At 39.4% G+C, this 25,191-nt stretch overlaps 1 protein-coding gene across 1 annotated transcript in view; it reads right to left on the bottom strand.

The window, feature by feature from the left end:
- Positions 1-1,718: 1,718 nt before the first annotated feature.
- The window catches only part of TRUB1 (TruB pseudouridine synthase family member 1), a 50,542-nt gene continuing 27,069 nt past the window's right edge, over positions 1,719-25,191 (bottom strand). The window contains exons 4-8 of the mRNA XM_049764507.1: positions 24,417-24,498; positions 9,256-9,328; positions 6,783-6,922; positions 3,028-3,084; positions 1,719-2,350 (exon numbers count right to left, since the gene is read on the bottom strand). Coding sequence (XP_049620464.1) covers positions 2,094-2,350; positions 3,028-3,084; positions 6,783-6,922; positions 9,256-9,328; positions 24,417-24,498 — 609 coding nt within the window. The 3' untranslated portion in view covers positions 1,719-2,093. The remainder of the gene's footprint in view (positions 2,351-3,027; positions 3,085-6,782; positions 6,923-9,255; positions 9,329-24,416; positions 24,499-25,191) is intronic.

Raw genomic sequence — 25,191 nt, 5'->3', positions numbered from 1 at the left:
CTTTCTATATAAAAAAGGTGGTTGCCATTTTCTAAATTCTTGTCTTTGGAAATAATCTCTACTTCTCTTCATTAATAAATTTTCTGCCCAAAAGAGTTGACATGCCCAATATTTTTAAACACTAAACATTCCTAACCTCGAGCTTCACGGGTCACATATGAATCTGTGCTGTAACCTGTAACCTGTGCTGCTGTAGCTGAGACACAAAGCAGAATACTAGAATGGGAAAAGGGAAATTGCCAACTTGCAATTTACATGCTCATGTGTTTGATATTTTGCAGGACGCATCACTATGTCAAACAATTTTCTTGATCAATTTTTTTGGTCACACTAACAATTAGTTCCAATACTTTTGTGTGCCGGCATGGTGGAAACATCTATTGAAGCCTATCTTTTCATAATAAATTTATATTAGGTTAATCACAAACCACTTCAAATATGCATATTGAAAATATTTTTAAACCTAAGGCAACCACCTTTAACAGAAAGAATCCTAAGAATTCATATTTTATGAGATAGAGTCTGATTCTTTTGACACATTAAAAAAAAATAAAGTAAGATTTGAATATTTTCTAAAGACTGCAAAATATATGGCTTTTCCCAAACAGAAAGAAAATATGCAGCCCTCATTACATATGAAACTGATTACTGTAGAATATTACTACATATTCAAAATTATGAGAGCCAGAGAGCTAGCACAGCAGTAGGGCATTTGTCTTGTACACTGCTGATCGAGGTGGATGGTGGTTCGAATCCCGGTATCCCATATGGTCCACTGTGCCTCCAAGGAGTGATTTCTGAGCACGGAGCTAGGGATAACCAATGAACACTGCTGAGTGTGACCCCAAAACAAAAAACAAACAAAAAAATTATGGTAAAGAGGGATAGGGTTCTTTCAGGAGCATTCTAGATGAAAGTGTTTAAGAAAAGCATGTTAGTGGGGCCAAAGTGGTGGCACAAGCGGTAAGGTGCCTGCCTTGCCTGTGCTAGCCTAGTACAGACTGTGATTCAATCCAACAGCATCCCATATGGTCCCCCAAGCCAGGAACGATTTCTGAGTGCATAGCCAGGAATAACCCCTGAATGTCACCAAGTGTGGTCCAAAAACCAAAAAAAAAAAAAAGAAAGAAAGAAAAAACGAAAAGAAAAGAAAAGCACATTAGAATTTGTAGAGAAGACACTGGGAATATTGAGCAGCCATCTCATCATCTGTAAACATCACTTGAAAGAGCAAACTAAAAACTTGTTCTGGGGATAAAAGGCCTCTCAAAAGGTACATAAACACTGAGGAAAAAAATATTAATTGAAGGTAATTCTTTAACTTGATTTTAAAAATGTGTTACTTTAGCAACTAATCTATTACAGGGTGATCAGCTGTGTTGATAAAATTACCAGGAAAGGATCTTATAGTTGTCAAAATATATGCATTCATAGAAGAAAAGAGTGCCTAGTGAAACACTTAATCTTCTATATATATCACACACATAGTAGCATGATTTGCTTCACTTTACAGATATTATAATAGATTAATTGTTTCCAAGATCTAAACAAACTCTGCTATGAGCAGATAATAGTAGTATCGTAGACTTATCAAAGAAATCATTGATAACTGTAATTTCCCCAAAATATGAGTTAAATAATGACCTTTTCAAACAACCTATTTCGATACAATAAAACTGCCAAGAAGCCAAAAATCAGGTCAAATTACATTAATTTGCATTCATTTTTATGACACCAAAGAAATATGTAGTTTATTTTTTCTCTTTGATTGAAAAACGTGTTCAATTCTTTCACAGGAAAAGACTTTGAAGAGAATCCAAATCAGAAAGTCGACTTTCCTGAATTGAGTCTAACAGCATAATTACTACCAAAAGGGACTATTTCATTGTACAGCAAAAAAACAAACAACTCTAAGGCTATTCATAATGCACAGCAGATTATATACTGTACAATACAGAAATTGTAAACAATGTGCATTTTTCTTCATGCAAAAAATAAAAATAACCCGTCTGTCTTTTGCACGACATAGCTTTGTCATTTTGCACGCAAGATTCAAATGTCAACTACAGAAGAGATGGAATCTCAAGCCAAACTTATGTCTTAATTATATCATCCTCTTCCTTGATCTTATTTAGAGTTATGGATTCACAGCTCAAAACCTGCTCTCCAGACTCCTCTGGTCTTGATTTTTTAAGTGCCAGCTCTGCTGGAAGAAGAGTTGAGCAGTGTTTCAGGGACTGGGCAATGTCGTCGATGGTCCATTTGTCTTCGGGAAGGGCGTGCTCCTCTAGGGTAAACGGGCCCTGTTTTGTCCGGGTCAGCTCTAGCACATTGGCACAGGAAGAAAGCTCTACGGCAACAGAGGTGGAAAGAAAAAAATCCACAATACAAGTGACTCAGTGTTTCAAAGTCATCATTTCTCAAACAACTCTCTGAAATCATCCCAAATGTAAAAGCTCTTCATAGTTCAAAAACCCAGGGGCTTGAGATGAAGACATAGATTAGGTATCAGCATAGAGTGAATAACCTACCTTGTCAATGAACTTAAAAAAGTCTACAAAGATCTTGCACACAATTACTTAACCCAGGAAGCACTCCCATGAGGTAACTATTACTCTCACTTTGCACATGACCTGATGTGACCCCTGACTGTCACAACTGCCAGCCAATGACAGGATCATACTCCCCCAATTTCCACGTCTGTTGAACCAAGAAATCTGATGTGCATCGAATGAAAACAACTTTCTGAAGGACAAATCTGTTTTTTTAAATCCTACTAAAAGTGCTATGTTTGGAAAAAGCTTGGCTTTTACATTCACTCTTCTCTACATTTTCTGCTCCTTCACTACAAACTGCTGATGGTTGATAATTGTGTGCTATGGACCCACAAGGTATCAATAGTTGAGGGGGCCAGAGAACAATTTTCTAAAGCCAGTGCTCAAGAAATACAAAACCCCAGAAAGTTCTTCTTCTCCAAAAGGAATATTACACTCTAAATGGGAATTGAGGATTCATCTTTATGCTTACCTCTGCCAATGTCACTGACCAAACTTCTGATATAAAAACCGCCTCCACACTCAACATCTGGAAGTTAACAGTGACATGGTAAATTGCTAACCTCCTATGAAATCCACTTTACATAGAAATGATGCCCCTAAACAAATGTAAAAATGCACTATGCAAACAATTGAGTGATAAAATATTTATGTGCTAAGACATAAATTATTCATCCAGCAGCATATGTGTTTGTGAGATTGAAAAGTCAGAGTGTGGAGAAAGCAAACAGCAAAAAATCCCATGGACACATTTTAAATTAACTGGCAAGTCACACCATTTTAATACTTCATTCTTGTTCATTTCATAGGTTTTTAAATAGTTAGAAATAACACCTTTGCCACTGTGAGCTGTAGGCTTTTAAAAATCTCTTCAGAACTACACACCTAGTTCATGAGATAGCATTTAAATGGTCATCATATCACTTTTTATTATTATGAGATGTTGATCAAGAAAATATTTACAGATTTGCACCCTCAAAAAATACAACCAAAAGGCCTTTTTTAGCCACAAGAAAGAACTATGTCCGGGTAACAGACTTCACACCAAGCACAGCATATGTAAATGTTCCACTGGAACTATTCCTAAAGGAAAAAAATGAAGTAATTTCAAATTACAATGGCCCCAAACTGAATACACATCTATACAGGGTAGCGTGGCTTAATTATTAGTTTGTGGAATTCTGCATTACTTTTATGCATCTACAAGGCAATCTAAAAAACAAAACACTACATTTTCCACACATAAGGAATATATTCAGTTGTTTCTAGACTTACACAAATAAGGTCTTTTGGGGGAATTAACTCTTCACTTGAGAGTTTAAAAAAATTGGGGAGAGGGATGCAGGGGATCAAACTCATGTTGCTTATGAAGTTCCTGGAATTACACCCCACCAGGATATATAGCCTGGGATCCCAGAGGAAGGACCATGTTGTGCTTGGGATTGGACCCAGGAACTCTGGCCACTTGAGTCATCTCCCTCGCCTCGAATTCTTTTTTCCCCAAGAGGCTCAAGATTGAGGGGAGGGAGGGGTCACTGCTGAAATTAAAAAAAAAAAAGTGTTGCTAACATTCTTGCACTCTATTTGGCTTTGGTGAAAAGACATCTTTTGGATTATTACAATCTTCAATGAATTGTAAATTAAGCATTTACAATTTAAATGAGATGGGGAAATTGAGTTTTTCTTACTTTCACAGATAATGCCGACTCTGCCAGGCCAGCTGCTGCATTTTCATGGAACAGAGTAAAATATTTTTTAGTGTTGGTTTTCTTTCCTTGTTTTTTCTTTATATTTTTTCCCTTAATGCCAAACATTTTAGGTTCAGGCAAAGTAGGAATATAAGTGTCTTTTTTTTTTTTTTTTTGGTTTTTGGGCCACACCTGGCGGTGCTCAGGGATTACTCCTGGCTCTGCTCAGAAATCGCTCCTGGCAGGCTTGGGGGACCATTGGGACGCTAGGGATCGAACCAGGGTCCCTCCCGAGTCAGCCACATGTAAGGCAAACACCCTACCACTGTGCTATTATTCTGGCCCCATAAGTTTTTTTTGTTTGTTTTTGTTTTTGTTTTTTGTTATATAGACACACCACAATAAATGCCAATTTTTATGTAGGCACCAGGATTTGCAATACTGCTAATGACAGAGTTTCAGGGTTCCAAGGTTCCCCTACCATCTCCTTCTCTAACCCCACACATTCAGTTCTGTTGGTTTGACTCTCACAAAGCCAAGTATTCTTTTTTTTTTTGGTTTTTGGGCCACACCCAGCGTTGCTCAGGGGTTACTCCTGGCTGTTTGCTCAGAAATAGCTCTTGGCAGGCACGGGGGACCATATGGGACACCGGGATTCGAACCAACCACCTTTGGTCCTGGATCGGCTGCTTGCAAGGCAAACGCCGCTAAGCCAAGTATTCTTAAGGAACTTACAGCATTGCATAATAATGTCAATGGAAAGATAGTAAAGTTTAAGGGGAAAGGAATCTTATTTTCAAAAGAAATCAGTAAAAACTGAAATAAAAAGCAAGATGGAGCCCAGAAGAGTTTGAAGGGCAGGCCTGGGATGCAGTAGGCCCTGGGGTTGATCCGGGTACCCTATGAGCTCCTGGGCACAACCAGGAGAGACCCTGGTGGTCCTCAAAGGTAGGGGAAGCAGAAAAACAAAAGTACAGGATCAATTTAATTTAAGGGAGTTTAAGAATTCAGAACTATAGTTTTCAAGTCTTCACAGCTTGTCCACATTCATATTTCAACTCTACACTCAATCAAATTTCCAAATAATACACTTTTCTTTTAAAATGCATTTCAAAAATGCATTATAAATTCAAACTGAACAACCCAAAATACAACTTAGCCCAAGCCCATGTCCAGGGGTACTTTTGTACCTTATCTATTATTTTTATGCTTTCAGAATGTAACTTAGAGGTAACAAAAAAGAAGCAGGCGGGGGGGGGGGGGTGATCACTCTACAATTAGAATTTCTTGCTTAAAAACAAAAATATTAGGGCCGGAGAGATAGCACAGGGATAGGGCATTTGCCTTGCATGCAGCCAACCAGAATGGTCCCCAGTTTGACTCCGAGCATCCCATATGGTCCCCCAAGCCTTTCAGGAGCGATTTCTAAGTGCAGAGCCAGGAATAACCTGAGCGCTGCCAGGTGTGACCTAAAAATCAATATATATATATATATTGGTTTAACACACATACAAGTCATGTGCTCCACCACTGAGCCACATCCACTGAGCCATATCCACAGTCCCCAAATGCCTGTTTTAAAGGACAGACTGATGTCAACTTTAAAACTGAATGTCCAATTTGTGGTTTTAGCAAATGTACAAATAAAAGGACAGAACAGAACTTGAAGAAGAAAAGCTTGAGAGTGAGGGGAGGGAGGGAACCTAGGGCCGCTGGTGTTGGCTCTGGGGCTGGAACATGGCAGGTTAGAATTCAGCTATGAAAAACGTTGTAACCTGGTTTCTTCCAAAAAAAAATCATTAAAATGTTTAAAAACTGGACAACGTATAATCCTTTCTCTTCTCCACAGGGTTTTAAAGATATGTTATTTCCCATTTTAATTAAGATAATGTAATATAGGGGCTGGCGAGGTGGCACTAGAGGTAAGGTGTCTGCCTTGCAGGCACTAGCCAAGGAAGGACTGTGGTTCGATCCCCCGGCGTCCCATATGGTCCCCCCAAGCCAGGGGCAATTTCTGAGCGCTTAGCCAGGAATAACCCCTGAGCATCAAACAGGTGTGGCCCAAAAAACCAAAAAAAAAAAAAAAAGATAATGTAATATAATGGCTAAAACAATCACACTGCAGATAGAAGAACACTTGCTTGCATGCAGTAGACCTGATTTTGATCCCCAGTACCCTATATATGTTCCAGTGATACCAGAAATGATCCTTGAGTGCAGAGCTAAATAAGAGTAAGCCCACGTGTGATCCAAAAACAAACAAGATAATGTAATACATGATATTTTAAAAAGTCAATCTATTTTATAAATGAATTTAGGACACAATTATAACTGTATCACTGAGTGTGCTCTTTTACAAAGGTTATCAACAAATCCTAATCTTGCTTAAATTCAAATTTTAAAAATGTGCTAATATCCTAGGGAACCATTAAAATTACTTAAAAGTAAAAAAAAAAATATTACTCAAAAGTAGCCAAATACAAGGGGCAAGGGGAGAGTACATGTAAATAAGTATAACTTCAACATTTTTCCATCTTACCCAATGTAAAAAAGGGTGGCTGGAAGTTCTGAAGGGAAAGACTATAGACTGTGACAGGCCTGGCTGGCTTTGCTTCCACCATCTGTCCTCTCTTCATCAAAGTTGACAGTCTTTGTCCATCTTTCTTTAATGCAGAATAGCTGGCAAGGTAAGAGAGGGAGAAGGGAAGAAGACCTGAGAGACTGAAGGAGTGATTCCAGACTCGTGCATAAAAGCGAGGATGGTTGCACATGGAAAGCAAGGATGATTATGCATGGAAAGCAAGGGTGGTTACACAGCCCATTGTTGGGAAATTCTGCTGCAAAGTGAACAAGCAATTTTTTTCTTCCACTTTATTCCAATATGATAGTAGGCCAGAACTCCCAAATAGGTCTCAGCTACTAGCGGCCGAAATAGCTCAGTTGGGAGAGCGTTAGACTGAAGGTCTCAGCTACTAGATGTCATGTTGCACCCCAGTGAGGCCATCAACTCTTCACTTTAGATTTTTCCTCAGAAGGGGTCTGTTCTGTGAATTTTCCTAGAAATAATTTCCATTACAAGAAAATTCATTAAATTCATTTCATTTACAATAATAACTAACATGTCTCCAAAAGAATAAATAAGCAATCTACTTAACAGATCCTAGTTTTACTTAACAGATCCTAGCTTTTTAACTTTTCCATTTATTTAGAAACCATGAGTAGATGGAGTGGTGGCGCAAGTGGTAAGGCGTCTGCCTTGCGTGAACTAGCCTAGGACAGACCATGGTTTGATCCCCCAGTGACCCATATGGTCCCCCAAGCCAGGAGAGATTTCTGAGTGCATAGCCAGGAGTAACCCGTGAGCGTCACTGGGTGTGGCCAAAAAAACAAAAAAGAAAAAAAAAAAGAAAAGAAACATAAATATGGTAACTTTTTATCAAGTCACAAAAATCCTTGAAATTCTCAAAGTTCTGCATGTTATGATAATCAATAAAGACAAAAAATCAAATATAGTAAAAGTCACACTTAGAAAAATAAAAGAAAACAATACTATAGGTAAACACACGTGACCAAAATTAAGTTATTCAGTGCAGGTAAGAATTATAAATCTTTATGTTTGAGGTAAAATGACAGCCAGCATAGATATTTTGGTGGTTTAAAAAAAAAACACTTCAAGATTTCTAAATATAAAATTCTGAATGTTGGGGGTGGGCCAGGGAGATAGCACAGTGGGTAGGGTGCTTGTCTTGCATGTGGCCAACCCAGTTTCAATCCCAGGCATCCCATATGGTTCCCCGAGCACTACCAGGAGTGATTCCTGAGTGCAGCGGCAGAAGTAATCCCTGAGCATCACTGTGTATGGTCCAAACTACAAACAAACAGCAAAAAAAAAACAAAAAAAACCCCAACAAAACCAAAACCTTAATTTTACAAGAATTATCATATATCTCGACACATCCATCTTATAGTCATTCCAGCCACTTAAAATAAGTGATTTTCTTGAATTGATAGTATTTAGAAAAATGTAATTAAGAGATTAAAGTAGGGCCCAGAGAGATAGCACAGCGGCATTTGCCTTGCAAGCAGCTGATCCAGGACCTAAGGTGGTTGGTTCGAATCCCGGTGTCCCATAGGGTCCCCCGTGCCTACCAGGAGCTATTTCTGAGCAGACAGCCAGGAGTAACCCCTGAGCACCACCGGGTGTAGCCCAAAAACCAAAAAAAAAAAAAAAAAAAGAGAGAGATTAAAGTAATACACTCATCGGCTTCATTTGCTATAGAGAACTAAGAAGCAAAAATCTGGGCCTGAATGTATATGGAAATGTAAGAAAATACTATGCCTGTAATGTTTAAGGAGTTACGTAAGTTTTATGGCTTTAGATTGCCTTGTGTACTGTTAAGAAATATTATAATGGGTTACAATCTGGGGACTTGAGGAACAAAGTAATTGTACATGGATTCTGTCTTATTTATCTTAATGTTCTTTGGCTGAAATTTCAAAGTTAAGATATCAGCAAGGGGACTTCTGAGAATTATGTTATGGGTGATTGTCCTTCCACTATAACTTTACCTTGTCCTCTTTCTTTGCACCCTTGTTCTCATAATTAAAAATAAAAATTAAAAAAAAAAATCTGGGCCTGAAAAGCATGAGCAAGCACAAGCACACACACACACACACACACACACACACACACACACACACACACACACACACACACACGCAGGAAGAGACACCTGTACCAAATTGTACTAGACAGACTGAAAAACCCGGTACAAGAACAGATGTCAGGATGCAGTACCGTGAGGGCCAACAGGTAATCAGAGGTCACTTGAATGAACCTCTAAATTTTCCCCATTGAGGAAAGCCAGCACTATTATATGAGATTTAAAACCAACCTTGCCACACAATAAAACTCTGGCACCCTGCCACACACCCCTCTTTTTTCCTGTTTAAGTGATGTGGTCACCAAAAAGAGAATCAAACATTCACATTCATCCACTAACTGTACTCACAGAGGTGGGACTTGCATGATAGTTCCTGTAAATTTCTGCAGAATGCCCTCAATATCTTCTTGTGTGATGTTATCTGCCAAAAAAAAAATCTATTTTTAAAAATGACACAGAAACAGGGGCCAGCGAGGTGGCACTAAAGGTAAGGTGTCTGCCTTGCAAGCGCTAGCCAAGAAAGGACCTAGGTTCGATCCCCTGGTGTCCCATATGGTCCCCCCAAGCCAGGGGCAATTTCTGAGCACTTAGCCATGAGTAACCCCTGAGTATCAAATGGGTGTGGCCTGAAAAAAAAATGACATAGAAACAACCACAGAAACCATCATGCTACTTTCATAGTCCCACAGCTTTGAAAATTTATTTAAAATATGTTTCCAACATGGGACAGGAGAGATAGCATGGAGGCAAGGCATTTGCCTTTCATGCAGAAGGACAGTGGTTCGAATCCCAGTATCTCATATGGTCCCCCGTGCCTGCCAGGGGCGATTTCTGAGCATGGAGCCAGGAGTAACCCCTGAGCGCTGCTGGGTGTGACCCCAAACAAAAAATGTTTCCAACAAAGCAGTGCCTGGTGGTGAACTCAGGATCTCATACATGCTAAGAATGTGCTCTTGAGTTGTCTCCTGACACCTTTAGGATATATATATATATATATATATATATATATATACACACACATATATATATACACACACATATATATACACACATATATATGTACATATATTATATATTATTAGTCAAATCTTACTTGTGGAGATGGATAAAATACAATGAGAAGAGACCAAAAAATCTTCTGAAATTGATTATCAATTATCAATTGATTATTTATCAAGATTCAGATAAAATTTCCTTTGCTTCTATCTTTCTCTCCAATGAAAACAATATTTTCATCTTACATGCATTTAGTTAAATCTAACTCTAGTCTTTAGAAGGCCAGAAATAAATGTTGTATCAGCCATAGAAATGGTTCTCCCAACCGCGCGGGGGCACTAGCCCCCGCGCGTACTTCATATATTAAGAGTATTCCTATTGTTATGTTACGTTTTACGTATCCAGAATCTTTATTTTGTATCGTGCTCTTTCCCACATCCCTACAAAGCTCTTTTTTATTCCTTTACTCTCTATCCCCCCCAAACATCTCTAATCTATATTACTCTTTTTAATCAGTAGTGTACAAGCGTTATCACAGACCAAAGCCGTGCATTGTGTGTAACAACCCCAAACTGTTTCAAGATATATAAAATGGACACCTATTTCTTTAGAATATTTTGTTTTTTTTTCTCTGACAGCTATAATTCTTACTAAATGTTGTCTTATATAGTGATGATTCTAACCGCTTTTCTCCTTCTCTTTTTGAGCTGTTTAACAAGGAATCTTAGAGAAAGAGTCCCCCAGATTAATGCTTATGATTGAACCATAATTGTTCTTATCACCCCCTTATGGGCCAAGAACACCACGTGGCATTGCTCCTTTTTTGCATAGGCACATTAAAATGGGAAAATACTATACATATAAATAAGATCCTATCTAATAGAGATTGGTACAGACAAATCTTATAGTGCAAAGGGACCTTACACCCTGAACATTGACATAACGACCTGGCACAGACCTCAGAAGAAAGGCCATTTCCCTGAACCAGGGAAGCCATCCACAAAACATCCAGGCTGGTCTATAGCATCACCTGGAAGCAATCCTCTACCAAGGAAAACTCTACACTGCTCAGACATTGTCCTGCTCAAAAGAGACTTCCATTAACACTGAGAAGACTTAACAACAACAACGATTTGCTTACAGGACAGGGCTCCCTGCATTGCCCTTTGATTGTAAGGTGAAACCAGAGGACGCTCCACATCCTGACTTCAATGTTGGATATACAGATTCCAGGATCTTAAATACAGAAGCTTGAGACCAACAACAGAGACTGTGTGAAAAATATAAGTGTGTTGGCACTACAGACAATGTCTTGGATTGGACGATCTAGCTTGCCTGGAGCCTAGAGTTGGTCTTGTGCCAGGAACCTTCAGGGATCGGGTCTTTTTGTATTTAGGCCAAGGTTATTTCTTTCCATGTCCCTCATATTTTGGTGGGCCTATGCAAGCAACAATTGCCACTCTAACACCATTTTTGCTGTGCTCCTTTGACTCTAATCCTTAAAAAGAACCCAGTTAAGATTTGAGGTCAACTTAAGCTAATATGCATGAATATGGAAATGTAAAAAAAATGCTATGCCTGTAATGTTTAAGGAGTTATGTAAGTTTTATGGCTTTAGATTGCCTTGTGTGCTGTTAAGAAATATTATAGTGTGTTACAATCTTAATGTTCTTTGGATGAAATTTCAAAGTTGGGATATCAGCAAGGGGACTTCTGAGAATTATGTTATGTATTGTCCTTCCACTGTAACTTTACCTTGTCCTCTTTCTTTGCATCCTTGTTCTCATAATTAAAAATAAAAAAAAAAAAAAAAAAGAAAAAAAATGGTTCTGCCATAATGGGGCCGGGTGGTGGCGCTAAAGGTAAGGTGCCTGCCTTGCCTGCGCTAGCCTTGGACGGACCGAGGTTCGATCCCCCGGTGTCCCATATGGTCCCCAAGCCAGGAGCAACTTCTGAGCGCATAGCCAGGAGTAACCCCTGAGCGTTACCGGGTGTGGCCCAAAAACAAACAAACAAAAAAAAAAAAAAAACAAGAAATGGTTCTGCCATAATCAAAAATGAAGTGGTTAGGGCCAGAGTGATAGTAAGGGGCTAAGGCACTTACCTTGCTCCAACAGACCCCAGTTCTATGTCTGGTACCACAAATGGTACTGAGCACTGCCAAGAGTCACTCCTGAGCACAGAGCCCAGAATAACCCCTGAGTACTGACCAATGTGGCTAGAAAAAAATTTTTTCATAATTGAGAGACAAGAAAGAGAGTACAGGGTTCAAACACTTGATCTTGCTTGCTGTAGATCCCTGGTTCAATCTTTGGCAACATGTATGGTCTCCTGAGCACTACCAGGAATGACCTCTAAGCACAAAGCCAGGAGGAAGGCCTGAGCACCACCAGGCATGGTTCAAAATTAACATCAAAAATAAAATGAATTGATCAGAAAGTAGGAAAGTGCATATACATTATTTTCTAAATTTCTCCAGGCTTCAACAATGATATGTAATAATACAGTACCAAAGATTTTCAAGTGTTAACCATTTTTAAAATTATACCTGGCAGATCTCAAAGCTACTCTATAGTATGATATAAATGTTATATATTCACATTCAGTTCTGTCGCCAGATAAAACTTTCTCTCGCCTTCCTTTTTCTGCTCTTTCAATTTCTCTGTTCTTTTAAGTGAACATTTAAGCACACATTTGACTTGTGCCTCAAAAGTTAAGTCATTTAAGAGTATTATCCAGCAAGGATAATTAAGTACAATTACCGAGTATTTTTAAAACAATGACTTTAGAGATTATTTTTAAAGGCATAAAGCATATACACTGACACTTAGGCATATTACATTTTTGTATGGTACTCTTGAAATGCTGCACTACTGAAGAATGATGTAACCTTAAAGAATGGTTTTGGTAAACAACTAAACTTTAAACATACTGAATTAAGTATTTGACATTTTCATATTGACGGCTATACATATTTCACATTCAATAATAAGCTAAATTGCGGAAATATTCTATAATCTTTTAGGTCACAGTCAATAGAAGGAAAAAATAAATGTTTCTTTTTTCACTTTGCAGGAAATAAACTTTTGATTTAAGCATTCATATGTGCTATCCTTGACTAATATTGAAACACAGTAAACACAAAACTAATCTATGTCTTTTGTATTATTTTAGTAAATGTTTCTTCCATTTCAGGCAATATGATTACAATGGCTTTAAAATGTATAGTGTTGATAAACAGTTACTGTACCGCAACACCACCTAAATGTCCCTGATCCTCCACCACTGTTCTTATGTCACTTCCAAAAATAAAATTAAAGATTCAACATGAAATTCCAGATGTCACTATCAATATAACAAAAGTCTCAACCTTAGTGAGACATTGACCCTTACGAGTTAAATACAATCAAAAGACCAAAATCTACTAGACCCAGAGAACCTATAGAACTAGAACCAGAGACCTATAGAACCCCCCCTAATTTCTCCAACTCAAGCTTCAAAGAAAAGAGATAATTCTTCTGTTTATCTGTTCTCAAGATTTATCTTATGATGAAAACTATTGTAGCAAAAACTTCTTACTCCACTGCAATAACAAACTTAATTACTGGTGGTGCCCTTTTTCTTCAAAATATCCCAAGACTGTACAATAAAATCCAACTTCCATGTTGGTGACTGCAGAAAGACATGACCTTACTGGGGTTCAGAGAGACAGAAGTGGCTTGGAATGGCAATGTGGTAAGCTTGAATTGACAAGTTCAAGTCTCGAGAGTGCTCATGCATGAAGCTTGATCCTAGCAGCTCTACTTCCTGCAATCCCAGCATCCACAGAAAGGAGATGTGATGCTCAGTGAGCAACACAAAGGAAGAAGTACATATGGTTCTGTGGGGAGCACATGGGCAGCACCAAAGAAAAGGAGTGTGGACCTTGGGCCACACTACACAAGCAGACACAAGAGCAGAAAATGGGAGGGAGGGACGGAGGGAGGGAGGGTGGGAGGGACGGAAGGAAGGAAGGAAGGAAGGAAGGAAGGAAGGAAGGAAGGAAGGAAGGAAGGAAGGAAGGAAGGAAGGAAGGAAGGAAGGAAGGAAGGAAGGAAGGAAGGAAGGAAGGAAGTAGGGAGGAAGGAAGGAAGGAAGTAGGGAGGAAGGGAGGAAGGAAGGAAGGAAGTAGGGAGGAAGGGAGGAAGGAAGGAAGTAGGGAGGAAGGAAGGAAGGAAGTAGGAAGGAAGGAAGGAAGGAAGGAAGGAAGGAAAGAAGGAAGAAGGGAGGAAGGGAGGGAGAAGGGAGGGAAGGAGGGAAGGATGGGAGGGAGGGAAGGATGGGAGGGAGGAAGGATGGAAGGATAGAGGGAAGGAAGGAAGAGGGAAGAAAAGAAGGAAGAAGGGGAGGGAGGGAAAGAGGGAAGGAAGGAGGGAAGGAAGGAGAGAAGGGAAAGAGGGAGGTGGATGGTCATTATTGATACAATTCCGATAGCCTGAAACTTAGCCACGTGTTGCAAAACTAAGAGCATCAGCTTTCTGCTAGTGCAAAGCTGTGCTCTCTACTGATTCCTGCACATGTGAATTCCTGTGTCCTGTGGCCCGTCTCTTCCATACTCTCCACACATGAGGACATAGAAGATGTCGTTTTCCTCACTCTCCAGAAAAGGGTCTCTCTGACTGAAACTTTCAGGCATTTCTGATGCATGCAAGTCATCCAGCCATAAATTATAACCAAGTTCTAGCCGGGACCTCTTCTAAATAAGACTCAGATCTCACTGATGCAATTCTAGGCTCGGTAAGCGCAAGACAGTCTTTCCTTCTCACAATGTGTACACAGCTAAGATGGCACTGAGACAATCTGGCAGAATTTAATTTTGCTAAAGAATAATGGAATCTCAAGGTCAAAGGGACATTTGAAAGTCACATGAGCCCTTTATCCATCTGACAACTGCATCACCAGACAAAGCCTATGCAGTGAGTTATTTTACAACAAAAGCAAATATAGTATTTCAGAATAAAAGAGGATATAATTTTTATCATATAATGGTAAAAGTCTAGATCTAAAACATATTAGTCCAATCCAAGTAATAACAATCCTCTCTATAATATGAGACTATCTACTACTATCACAGGATATAAAAAGAAATGGAAAATAAAAGCCCTAAAGCAAGCATATGCAATAAATAATCCAAAGACATGCATTTGGGAAAAGAAGATGGGTTTGATATAAGTGCCACATGCCTTGGTTAATTAATTTTGGTTCGGCAAATAATAAATTATCAATGTGACAGTATTTATTTTAAATTAATTTTTAAAGTCTCGTAAAACATATACAAGATCACTTTATAAGCTATTTGTTTAAAATCTATTGAGTCTTCCAGTAAACTTCCAGTAGGATATTTGGTTCTTCATTAAACAGCAGAGTAAAAGACAGTCTGGCAGGGCTGGGGAGACGGCTTCATCACAGGGCACCTGCCTAGCATATGGGAGGTCCTGAATTTGATCCCAAGCATCACATGCCACTGGTCCTCAATACACCAACTGTGGCCATGGTGGTCCTAAGCACTAAATTGTCAGCATAGCACTGCCAAGCTAACCACTGCTGGTGACGATCTCTAGTTAAAAAATAATTTAAAAAAGTAAAGGAAACAAAACAACAAGGCTGGAGAGCTAATACAGGGATTCAGATTCCTGCCTCGAAGGTGGCTGACACCAGTTCAACTCCTGTTACCTCATGGGCTCTGAGCTTCATGGAGTATAGCCCCCTCCCCCACAAGCAAAGATGGGGTAGTCCAGTTGCCTTGGCAACACCATTTCTTTGGGTCTTTGCCATGAAGGTTTACTAAGTTGAATATTTATGGCTAACCCCATTTTATTTATGTAATACTTTATAATATATATATGTAATACATATATGTAATACTTTTGAATACTTTCTAAAAAACTTCAATACAAACAAAAGCCACCATAAGGTTACGGACATGAACTCTACACTAGCCCAGCCAGCCACAGTGCGTCCTAATTGTTTAAGCTATAGTCTGAGACTCATTTCAAGTCTTCAACACCTCCAGGAAGTGTGAGCAACCAAACCACTGTCCACACTAAGTCCCTCCCATGAGAGTGACATTCAAATCCACATGAGATCTTAAGAACATCCTATCTTTGGAGCAAGGGGAAGCCTTTCACATGATTCTTTCCTTTCACAATTCTTTATTTTTAAAATTTTTACTATGACACTGTGATTTGCCAAGTTGTTCATAATACAGTTGTTTCAGGCATTAAATGTTCCAACTTCACATCAAAGTCAAAGGGAAGTATGACCTTCCCTTTACCAGTGCCCCCAATTTCCCTCCTACCACCCTAGCAGACACAAACAAATGTACTTCATATTGTTTATTGCACACAAAGGCAAATAAGATGATAAAAACTTAAATCAATATGGGGCAATTCATGATCATTGTTCTATATCCCAAGGGTGCTTCTAAAGTCAGTGTCTGAGGGGCTGCTGTGCTGGTTCGTGCTAGTTGAGCCTTCTGTGTTATAGTTTAGATTCATTGAGCTTACGTTTTTTTATGCAACTTTCCAATCAGATTTGCTGTGATCCTTCCTACTGGGCTGATGTGACTATGAAATTTGGGGGCACAGGGGCCCAGAGTGATAGCAGAGTGGTAGGGTGTTTGCCTTGCATGCAGCCGACCTGGGACGAACCTGGGTTTGATCCCCAGCATCCCATATAGTCCCCTGAGCCTGCCAGGAGCAATTTCTGAGCGCAGAGTCAGGAGTAACTCCTGAGCGGGCCCCAAAATCAAAAGGAAGGAAGGAAGGAAGGAAGGAAGGAAGGAAGGAAGGAAGGAAGGAAGGAAGGAAGGAAGGAAGGAAGGAAGGAAGGAAGGAAGGAAGGAAGGAAGGAAGGAAGGAAGAAGAAAGAAAGAAAGAAAGAAAGAAAGAAAGAAAGAAAGAAAGAAAGAAAGAAAGAAAGAAAGAAAGAAAGAAAGAAAGAAAGAAAGAAAGAAAGAAAGAAAGAGAGAGAGAGGGAGGGAGGGGAGAGAGAGAGAAAGAAAGAAAGAAAGAAAGAAAGAAAGAAAGAAAGAAAGAAAGAAAGAAAGAAAGAAAGAAAGAAAGAAAGAAAGAAAGAAAGAAAGAAAGAAAGAAAGAAGGAAGGAAGGAAGGAAGGAAGGAAGGAAGGAAGGAAGGAAGGAAGGAAGGAAGGAAGGAAGGAAGGAAGGAAGGAAGAAAGGAAGAAAGAAAGAAAGAAAGAAAGAAAGAAAGAAAGAAAGAAAGAAAGAAAGAAAGAAAGAAAGAAAGAAAGAAAGAAAGAAAGAAAGAAAGAAAGAAAGAAAGAAGGAAGAAAGAAAGGAAGGAAGGAAGGAAGGAAGAAAGGAAGGAAGGAAGGAAGGAAGGAAGGAAGGAAGGAAGGAAGGAAGGAAGGAAGGAAGGAAGGAAGGAAGGAAGAAGGAAGGAAAGAAAGAAAGAAAAGAAAGAAAATCTGGAGGCATAGCTCAGCTGCATATGTGGCCAGGCAGTACAGGGGCTTCAATCTGGAACAATTTGGTGATTTAGCAGTTTGATAAAGTAGTTGGGCCATTTCTACCTAGGAGGGTGTGGCTGTGAAGTACTGTGCCTTCAGGCAGCAAAGGGAGCCTGCTGATCCCCACCCAGAAAGTCCCAGAGTTGTCGTCCAAGCCAGTGTACCTGGGGATTTGGAAGCATCATGTTTTTTTATGTTTGTTTGTTTTGTTTTTGTTTTTGTTTTCATTTTTAAATTAGTGTGGAGCTGTGCTATTTTTCTGCAAGACAACGGGGGCAGGGGGCTCCTGTCACAATTCTTATTCCTCTTGTCCTCCAAAAGGCATAGAAGGGATTGTGAGGGAAAATACAAAACACATTTTCACAGTAGGAAAAGCAGATTCTTCTTGGAAATGTGGCCTCATTTCATCCACCCTGGAATACCATGGTCCTAGAGGCCCAAATTCACAGATAAGCCCAGCGATGCCACAAGTCCTAAGACACCAGCACCCATACCTGATACTCACTAATACCAGGTGTGGGCGAGGAAAGAGCAGCAAAAGGAAAACGCTTTGCCTCGCATGTGATTTATCCACAGATAACTGCAAAATGTCTCCAATGGGGCTGCATTTACTCATCCCCTAATGCTTTCTTCTATATCCTAAACATTGTTGTAGACAATTGTTATAGACATCAAGATACAAAGAGTCATAGTCCCAGCCACACAGTTTAGGGATTAATATCAAATATATGTTCTAAAATTCTGAACATGCATTATTTAGAAAATGAAATGTTGCTGTAAAGAATAAAGGGAAAGACACCATTGGTGCAGTTTTAGCTTTGAATGTAAAGGAGAGTCTTTGTATCTGAGCTATTTCACAGCTACCTGAAATGATGGTAAATACCATAGTTTCCTAGGTAGAACAAATTAAGAGCATTCACTTGCCACTTATTGTATACTGACTTAATTTAGTTAAATGCTAGTAGTTCCCAACAGGTCAATTGAGAACTGCATTTAGGGTTCAGGTATGTAGCTCAGAGGTAGTGCCATGCATGAATGTGAAACCTAGTATTGATTCCCAGTGACTGACTGACTCTCTCTCTCTCTCACACACACACACACACACACACACACACACACACAAATTACATTTTTCACTGTTATAATGACTGAGCAGAGAAGCACCATCAATGCCACTGAACCATCCAGAACTGTTTCATGTTCTACAACATATAAGACGAGGGGGCACAGAGTCCCTGAAGAGGGTACTGGAATGATTTGGGAAATCATTTGTGGGGGCACACAGCAGAAGCCCTGGGTGCAATGGGAAGGCATTTTCTGTTTGCTTAGAGCAGACAGATTTTCAGGAGGGCACAGGGTGAATTTTGTTTTCGTAAAAAGGGGAAAACAGGCCAAAAGACATTTGGGAGCCTCTGCTGTAGCACAGTGAAGAACTGCCCACTGTATTCATGGCTTCTGAGTGGAGTCTGCCTGATACTGATGTGGGGAAAAGGCTGCCTATTATTTCCTGAAGTGAGACCCCAAGTCCATTTTCCACTTAACTGCCAAGAACTAAATACTTTTATTTCATCCTAAAGGTAATAAATGCTCCCATTTAATACTAAGAGTAATAAATACTTTTTTAATGTGTTTTTTTAAACACATGCTAAATCTCCTGGTTCTGCATCAGCTGAGACCACATCGCTGTAGGCAACTGCTCAGCAGCCTCCACAGACAGTCCTTCATGTCAGCAGCTGATTATACAACTGAGACGTGCTGCACAGGCTCATCTGGGCTTTTACCTACTTGTGTGCCTACTGTGTCGTAAACTATTTTTATTTCTTCTTACTTTCCATTTACTGTATTGTATTGGTTTTTTTAATGTGTAGGTCGAAGCGTATCTTTGAACTGTATTTTGGGAGAGTCCATTAATCTACAACAAAGGAGCCAAATATATGAAGTAGAGCAAGGCCAGTATCTCCAACAAATGGTATTAGGAAAACTGGATAAAATGAAACTAGAAACATATCTCACAAGCAGTATTCACATATTCACAAGAAGTAACTTGAAGGAAATTAAAAACCTAGAGAAAAAGAGCAGGATACACAAAATAGACTGAAGAAAACAGAGGCAGAACTCTCCAGAAAATGATCCTCAGATGTGTCTTTAAGGAAGCTGACACAGAGGTAGACAACAGAAATAAATGAGACAAAATCAAATTCAAAAGGTTTTATATGGCAAAAGAAATTCAAGCTCAAATAAAAAAGACAAGCTAAAATGAAAAGGGACCGAGTGGGAGAAAATATTTGCAATAATACATCAGATAAAAGTCTGATAGCCAAGATTTATAAAGCACTCACAAAGCTCAACCGATAACCAAAAGCCAATTAAAAATCCAATAACCCCATCCAAAAATGGGGAGAGGAGATGAACAGACACTTCCCCAGAGAAGATTTATGGGTGGTTAATAGCATATGAGAAAGTGCTCATTGTCACATATTGTTATGGAAACGCAAATCAAAATGCAATGAGATATCACCTTACACAGTGATCAAAAAGCCTGGAAATAGTCAGTGATGGTGGAGATGTGGTTTTTAAACATATGCTAAACTCCTGGTTCTGCATCAGCTGAGACTATGACCCTGTAGGCAAATGCTCGTATGCCATATAGTTCAACCTCTGTGGAAAACAACAGAGAGATTTCTTGAAAAAATAAAAATGTGTCTTGCAACCCAACAATAGCACTTCATGGCATCAAAACACAAAAACATCAATTCAAAGGGATGTGACACCTATATCCATTGCAGCACTTGGTACTTACAATAAGCAAGATACGGAAACAGCCAAAATGTCCAACCACAGAAGAATGGACCGAGAAGTTGCCTTATATTCACTCAATGGATACCTTGTGGCAGCAGAGAAAGGATGAAGGGCCAGAGGGACAGTACAATGGGGCGTGTTTGCCTTGCAAGTCATTGGTCGATCTGCATTTGGTCCCCAGCAACCCATATGACTTGGACTACTGCCAAGAGTAATTTCTGCATGCAGAGAAAGAAGTAATCCCTAAGAATTACTGGGTGTGGCAGGAAAGGAAGAGAAAGGCATGGGAGAGAGGGAAGAAGAGGAAAGAAAGGGAGGGGTGTCGAAGGGAGAAAGAGAAGGAAAAGGGAGGAAAGGGGAGGGGAAGAAAGAGAAGGGAAAGGGAGGAGAGGAAGGAATGGGGAGGGGAAGAAGGAAAGGGGAAGAGAGGGAAGAAGAGAGGAAGGAGAAAGGTAAGGAAGGAGGGAGAAAAGGGTGAGGAGGAGAGGGAAAGAAGGTTAGGGGAGGGGAGGGGATTAAAGGAGAGGGAAGAAGAAAAAGGAAAAAGCAAGGTAAGAACTAACTATGCAATAATGGATGAACCTAGAGAGTGATGCTGGAGAAGTCAGTCAGATGGCAAAGAGCAGATACAGAAAGATCTCTCTCATCTGTGAGATCTGAAGCAGCACAGTATGGGAGCAGCTGATCCACAGATCTGAGTTTCCCAGGTCTGTGGGAGTACAGGGAGGAGATGGGGTGAGGAGGGATCTGGGACACTGGTGGGCACTTTGGTAAGCACTTTGGTGTTGGATGTAGTGTGGTAACAATGTACAAAAAGAACCATCATTGATCGATAGAACCATAAATCACAGTACAATGGTGAAATTCATTAGGGGTGGAATGAAAGTATTTAAAGAGCCTTTAATAAAAAAAGACATTATAAAATATTGGTCATAAGCATCAATATGAAGGCTCAGAAGGTGGAGAATGCAATTCTGCATTGGAGATGTTCCTTATGAACACAGATTATGTCTTACACTTATTTAACTTCTCTTCGGTAACTGCAATAGAGGTAGAAGCTTCAACCAATGATAAACATTTGCTGAATCACTAGCAGCTAAAAATTTCAAAAATCATGTGACTCAGCAAAACTGTCAACCCTCATTTTCTGGGACTATAAATACTGTACAATAAATTGTAAAGAGAACCAAAAGTGACTTAATTACTCCATCATTGATTTCAATGTTATGAATTCATTTTAAACAAATTAAATTTCTTTTATAAAAAAAAGCAATTATATAAATTACATTGCTAATTATCTAAATTAAGAGTTTATTCTTAATTCCAAAAAGACTTAAGAGCAGGAGAGAAAGATAAGTTTAAATATGTTTATTACCTCGGTCATCTTCTAATATCCTCTACTCAATGCACTGCACCATCACATAACTAGTTTTAAAGCCCAGAACATTTCTAGACACTTTCTAAAAATTGGTTACTGCCTATTGCCTCAGACCTTTTTAATCTGGAGAAAGGTTCTGCTGTGGTTGCTTGAAGAAAAGGGCAATGGGTAAAAGGACTGGGTCAGGGTGATCTGGTAAGGGGATGGCACCAGAATTTCGGTGACAGGGTGGATCTTCTACCCATGTTAACATGGAAGTCATATCCCTAAAATTCTAAACTACTGTGGAGCAATAAGTCAGTAATAGTAATAAAAAAAAAGAACAAAGCAGTCTTTAAAACTCTTTGGCTGGGGCCGGAGAGATAGCACAGTGGTGTTTGCCTTGCAAGCAGCCGACCCAGGACTTAAGGTAGTTGGTTCGAATCTCGGCGTCCCATATGGTCCCCCGTGCCTGCCAGGAGCTATTTCTGAGCAGATAGCCAGGAATAACCCCTGAGCACCGCCGGGTGTGGCCCAAAATAAAAAAAAAATTTCTTTGGCTAATAATATTATACTTGGGCTTCCATTAATTGAGACTCCTATTATTTTCTAAATAATTTCAAGTATAATATAACATTTCTCCCTTTGAAGTCGTGGATCAAACCCAAGGCCATACAAAAGTGAGGCACATGATCCAGTGAGCCTCATCCCTGGCCCCAAAATCTTTTTGTTTTTTAATTTTTTTATTTGGTTAAATAACAGTGATTTACTTCTTATCTTATTCTCTCTCATCATTTCCTTCCCTCCTTGATTTCTTTCCTTCTTTGTCCTATTCTTCCTAAGCTCTTAGCATCAAGGATGATCTAAACATGTCTCTCTTTCCTATATTTTTTTCTCATCCAGTTATTCTCTATACCACTGATAAGTGAAACCATCCTATATCTGTCTTTCTTTTACTGGCTTACTTCACTCAACAAGAGATCTTCCAGTTCTAACCAAGTTGCATGATTTCATCATTCCTTACAGCTGCATAGTATTCCATTATACACACACACACATGTATACACACATATACACACACCATATTTTCATAATCCATTCATCTGTGATTGGATACCTAGGTAGATGCCATATCTTAACTACTGTAATAAGTGCAGCAAAGAATAATGGTGTGCATACTTTCTCTAAAATCTATTTTTTAAAAGACTGAACACATAAATCAGTGACTTTTTTATTATGGTGATTAAAAAAATCAAGTAAGATAATGAGCTACATATAAATGTGAACTGGACCAATGAAACTATGATGGACCGGAAAAGGTGGATCTCATTAGTGCAGCACCTTGTCTATGTTAAGGCCACTGTTTAGGTGATACCCCGCTTTTACCCAAAATAAAGGCGATCCCCCAACTTCCTCTTTCCTTTTCACCTACCCATTTGATATATAAAAGTCCACTTGAATCTCACACACCCCCAATTAAATTTGTGTTGGTGAATGAAGAGAGGTTTTTGGTTTTGCTTGGGGCACAGAGATACCACAAGGTGAGAAGCCAACCAGACTCCATGATTCTTTCCTGACTGGCTTGGTTTATTAATTCTACATGGCTACCCTACTGCAGACCCACCCACCTGACATTGGAAATATGGCACTTAGGCTGATTTCACAGGCCACCCTACATAAAAACTAGGGAAGCCCAAGAATAAACTGCCTATTGCTTAAGTAAGAAAGCACTAAACACCAGCCTTAAATTCACATGGTCTACAATAATTCACCACTGATGACATAGTCAAGTAGGTGAAGTGACTGTTCAAAACTATGACTGCTGAATTAAAAATAGCAGAGGCAGAGAGAGTTGCTAGGAAACCATTTTATTTATCTATCCTTCCTTAAAGTAGGAAAAGAAAGAATGGTAGGAAAATGATGGTGGACATGGCAAGCTCTGTTTTACTGCCAGAGAAACAGCTTTCTCCCTGTCACTTATTTTTTTAACACACTGCAGAGGCAGAGGAACACAATCAATTTCAAAGTTTTAAGCTTGGTACATTAATTTCAACAGTTGAGAAGATACTATAAAGTAAATAGAAATAAACAAACACTCAAAATGTAAAGCAAAGAGATAGGAGAAATCTAACAAGACACTGCTTTGTCTTTGAACAGAAAAGTCATCTAAATTCTACATTTTTTAAATGCTGAACATTTAAAACTTTGATTTTAGGTAAAAAACAAAATGTGCTTTTTGAGGACGGTTGAGATTAGGAGGCCTCCTAAGCAGTCTCGGGGCCAAGGTCTCCCACCCCCTGGTGATATGCATCTAACCAACACAGCAGCTCAATGCAAAGGCCCAACAGTACAGTGCTATAATGGGTACAACCAGGACCATCCCCAGTAGATCTTGGGGGCCTAGGGCAACAGTGATGATGCTTCGGGTATCATGTGGTGCTAGGGATCAACCCAGGGTCAGGTGAATGCAAAGTATGTACCCCCATCCCTGCACTCTCCTTAAGTCCCCCAGTCCCCCCAAAAAAGATGTTTATCATCAACAAACTCAAGCCAAAGAAGCAACAACGTGATGGGTAAAATCTTCAAAACCTAAGAAAATATCCTAAAAAGTAAAATCAGTGGGACTGTGTGGGAAAGAATTTATTTTAAAATTCTATTAACAGGAAGAGCTCACTCCAAGGGTGAGGACACATGCAAGGTACTGAATTCAACCCCTGACACCATGGTGCCTCCATGTCTCACCCCGGTGGACTTGGGACCCCTTCCCCAAATATTCTGATTTCACAGAAACTTTCTCTTGTTTAAATTAAAAAAAAAAAAAAGTAAGCATACTGGATGAGTTTCTTACCATAAGGCTTTTCTTCTGTCACTTTACCAGTAGAATCCAGTGTGTCTGTAGCTTTCCCCAGTTCTCCCACAGCAATATACCTCTAGAAGGAGAGAGACAAGAGGGTGAAGAGGCCACACGGAAAAGGAAACTGCTGAGGCATGTCTTCAAGGCCATACAGAATTTTACTAATATTGCCAACCTGATCCATCACCAAGGCAATAGTAATAGATTGTAATAGTTTGTTAGCTGCCGAAACATGTTTGTGTAAATAGAAGAGTCACAAAGTTTGCACACCAGTGAAAGTGATGGAGAGCTGGAATGTATGACTGGGAAACAAAGAAACTTGTTACAAATTAGAAGTGAAGTCTGAGTCACACCCTGCAATGTTCAGGAATGAATGACACCTGGTGGTACTTAGGGAATCCTATGTGATACTGTGGATTAGAACCAGTCAGTTACATGCAAGCACCCCCCCCCCCCCCGTACAAGCTATCCCTCTGGTCCTCTTATTACAATTTTGAAAATCACTTTTGATTTTGAAGGAAAACAGCCACATGCGGCTGTGTGAACACACCAACACTGTACTTTGGAACCACGAAAGAATCTTCAATTCAAGTTCCACAGGAAACACAGAGAAAATGTCAGAATTAGAATTTCCACTGAAACTAATCTGTAGCTACAGGGAGCAATTTTTTAAAGTGGAAACTTTGATGCAAAACAGGAAGTTTATGATGATGGTGAAGACATCAGACAAATAACCAGAAAATATTTAAAATTCAAGTTGCCCAGGAAC

This window comes from Suncus etruscus, chromosome 17, assembly GCF_024139225.1.
Source record: "Suncus etruscus isolate mSunEtr1 chromosome 17, mSunEtr1.pri.cur, whole genome shotgun sequence".
In the NCBI taxonomy this organism is placed as follows: domain Eukaryota; kingdom Metazoa; phylum Chordata; class Mammalia; order Eulipotyphla; family Soricidae; genus Suncus; species Suncus etruscus.
Note: the sequence above shows the minus strand (reverse complement) of the source record. Positions and strands in the feature narration are given on the sequence as shown.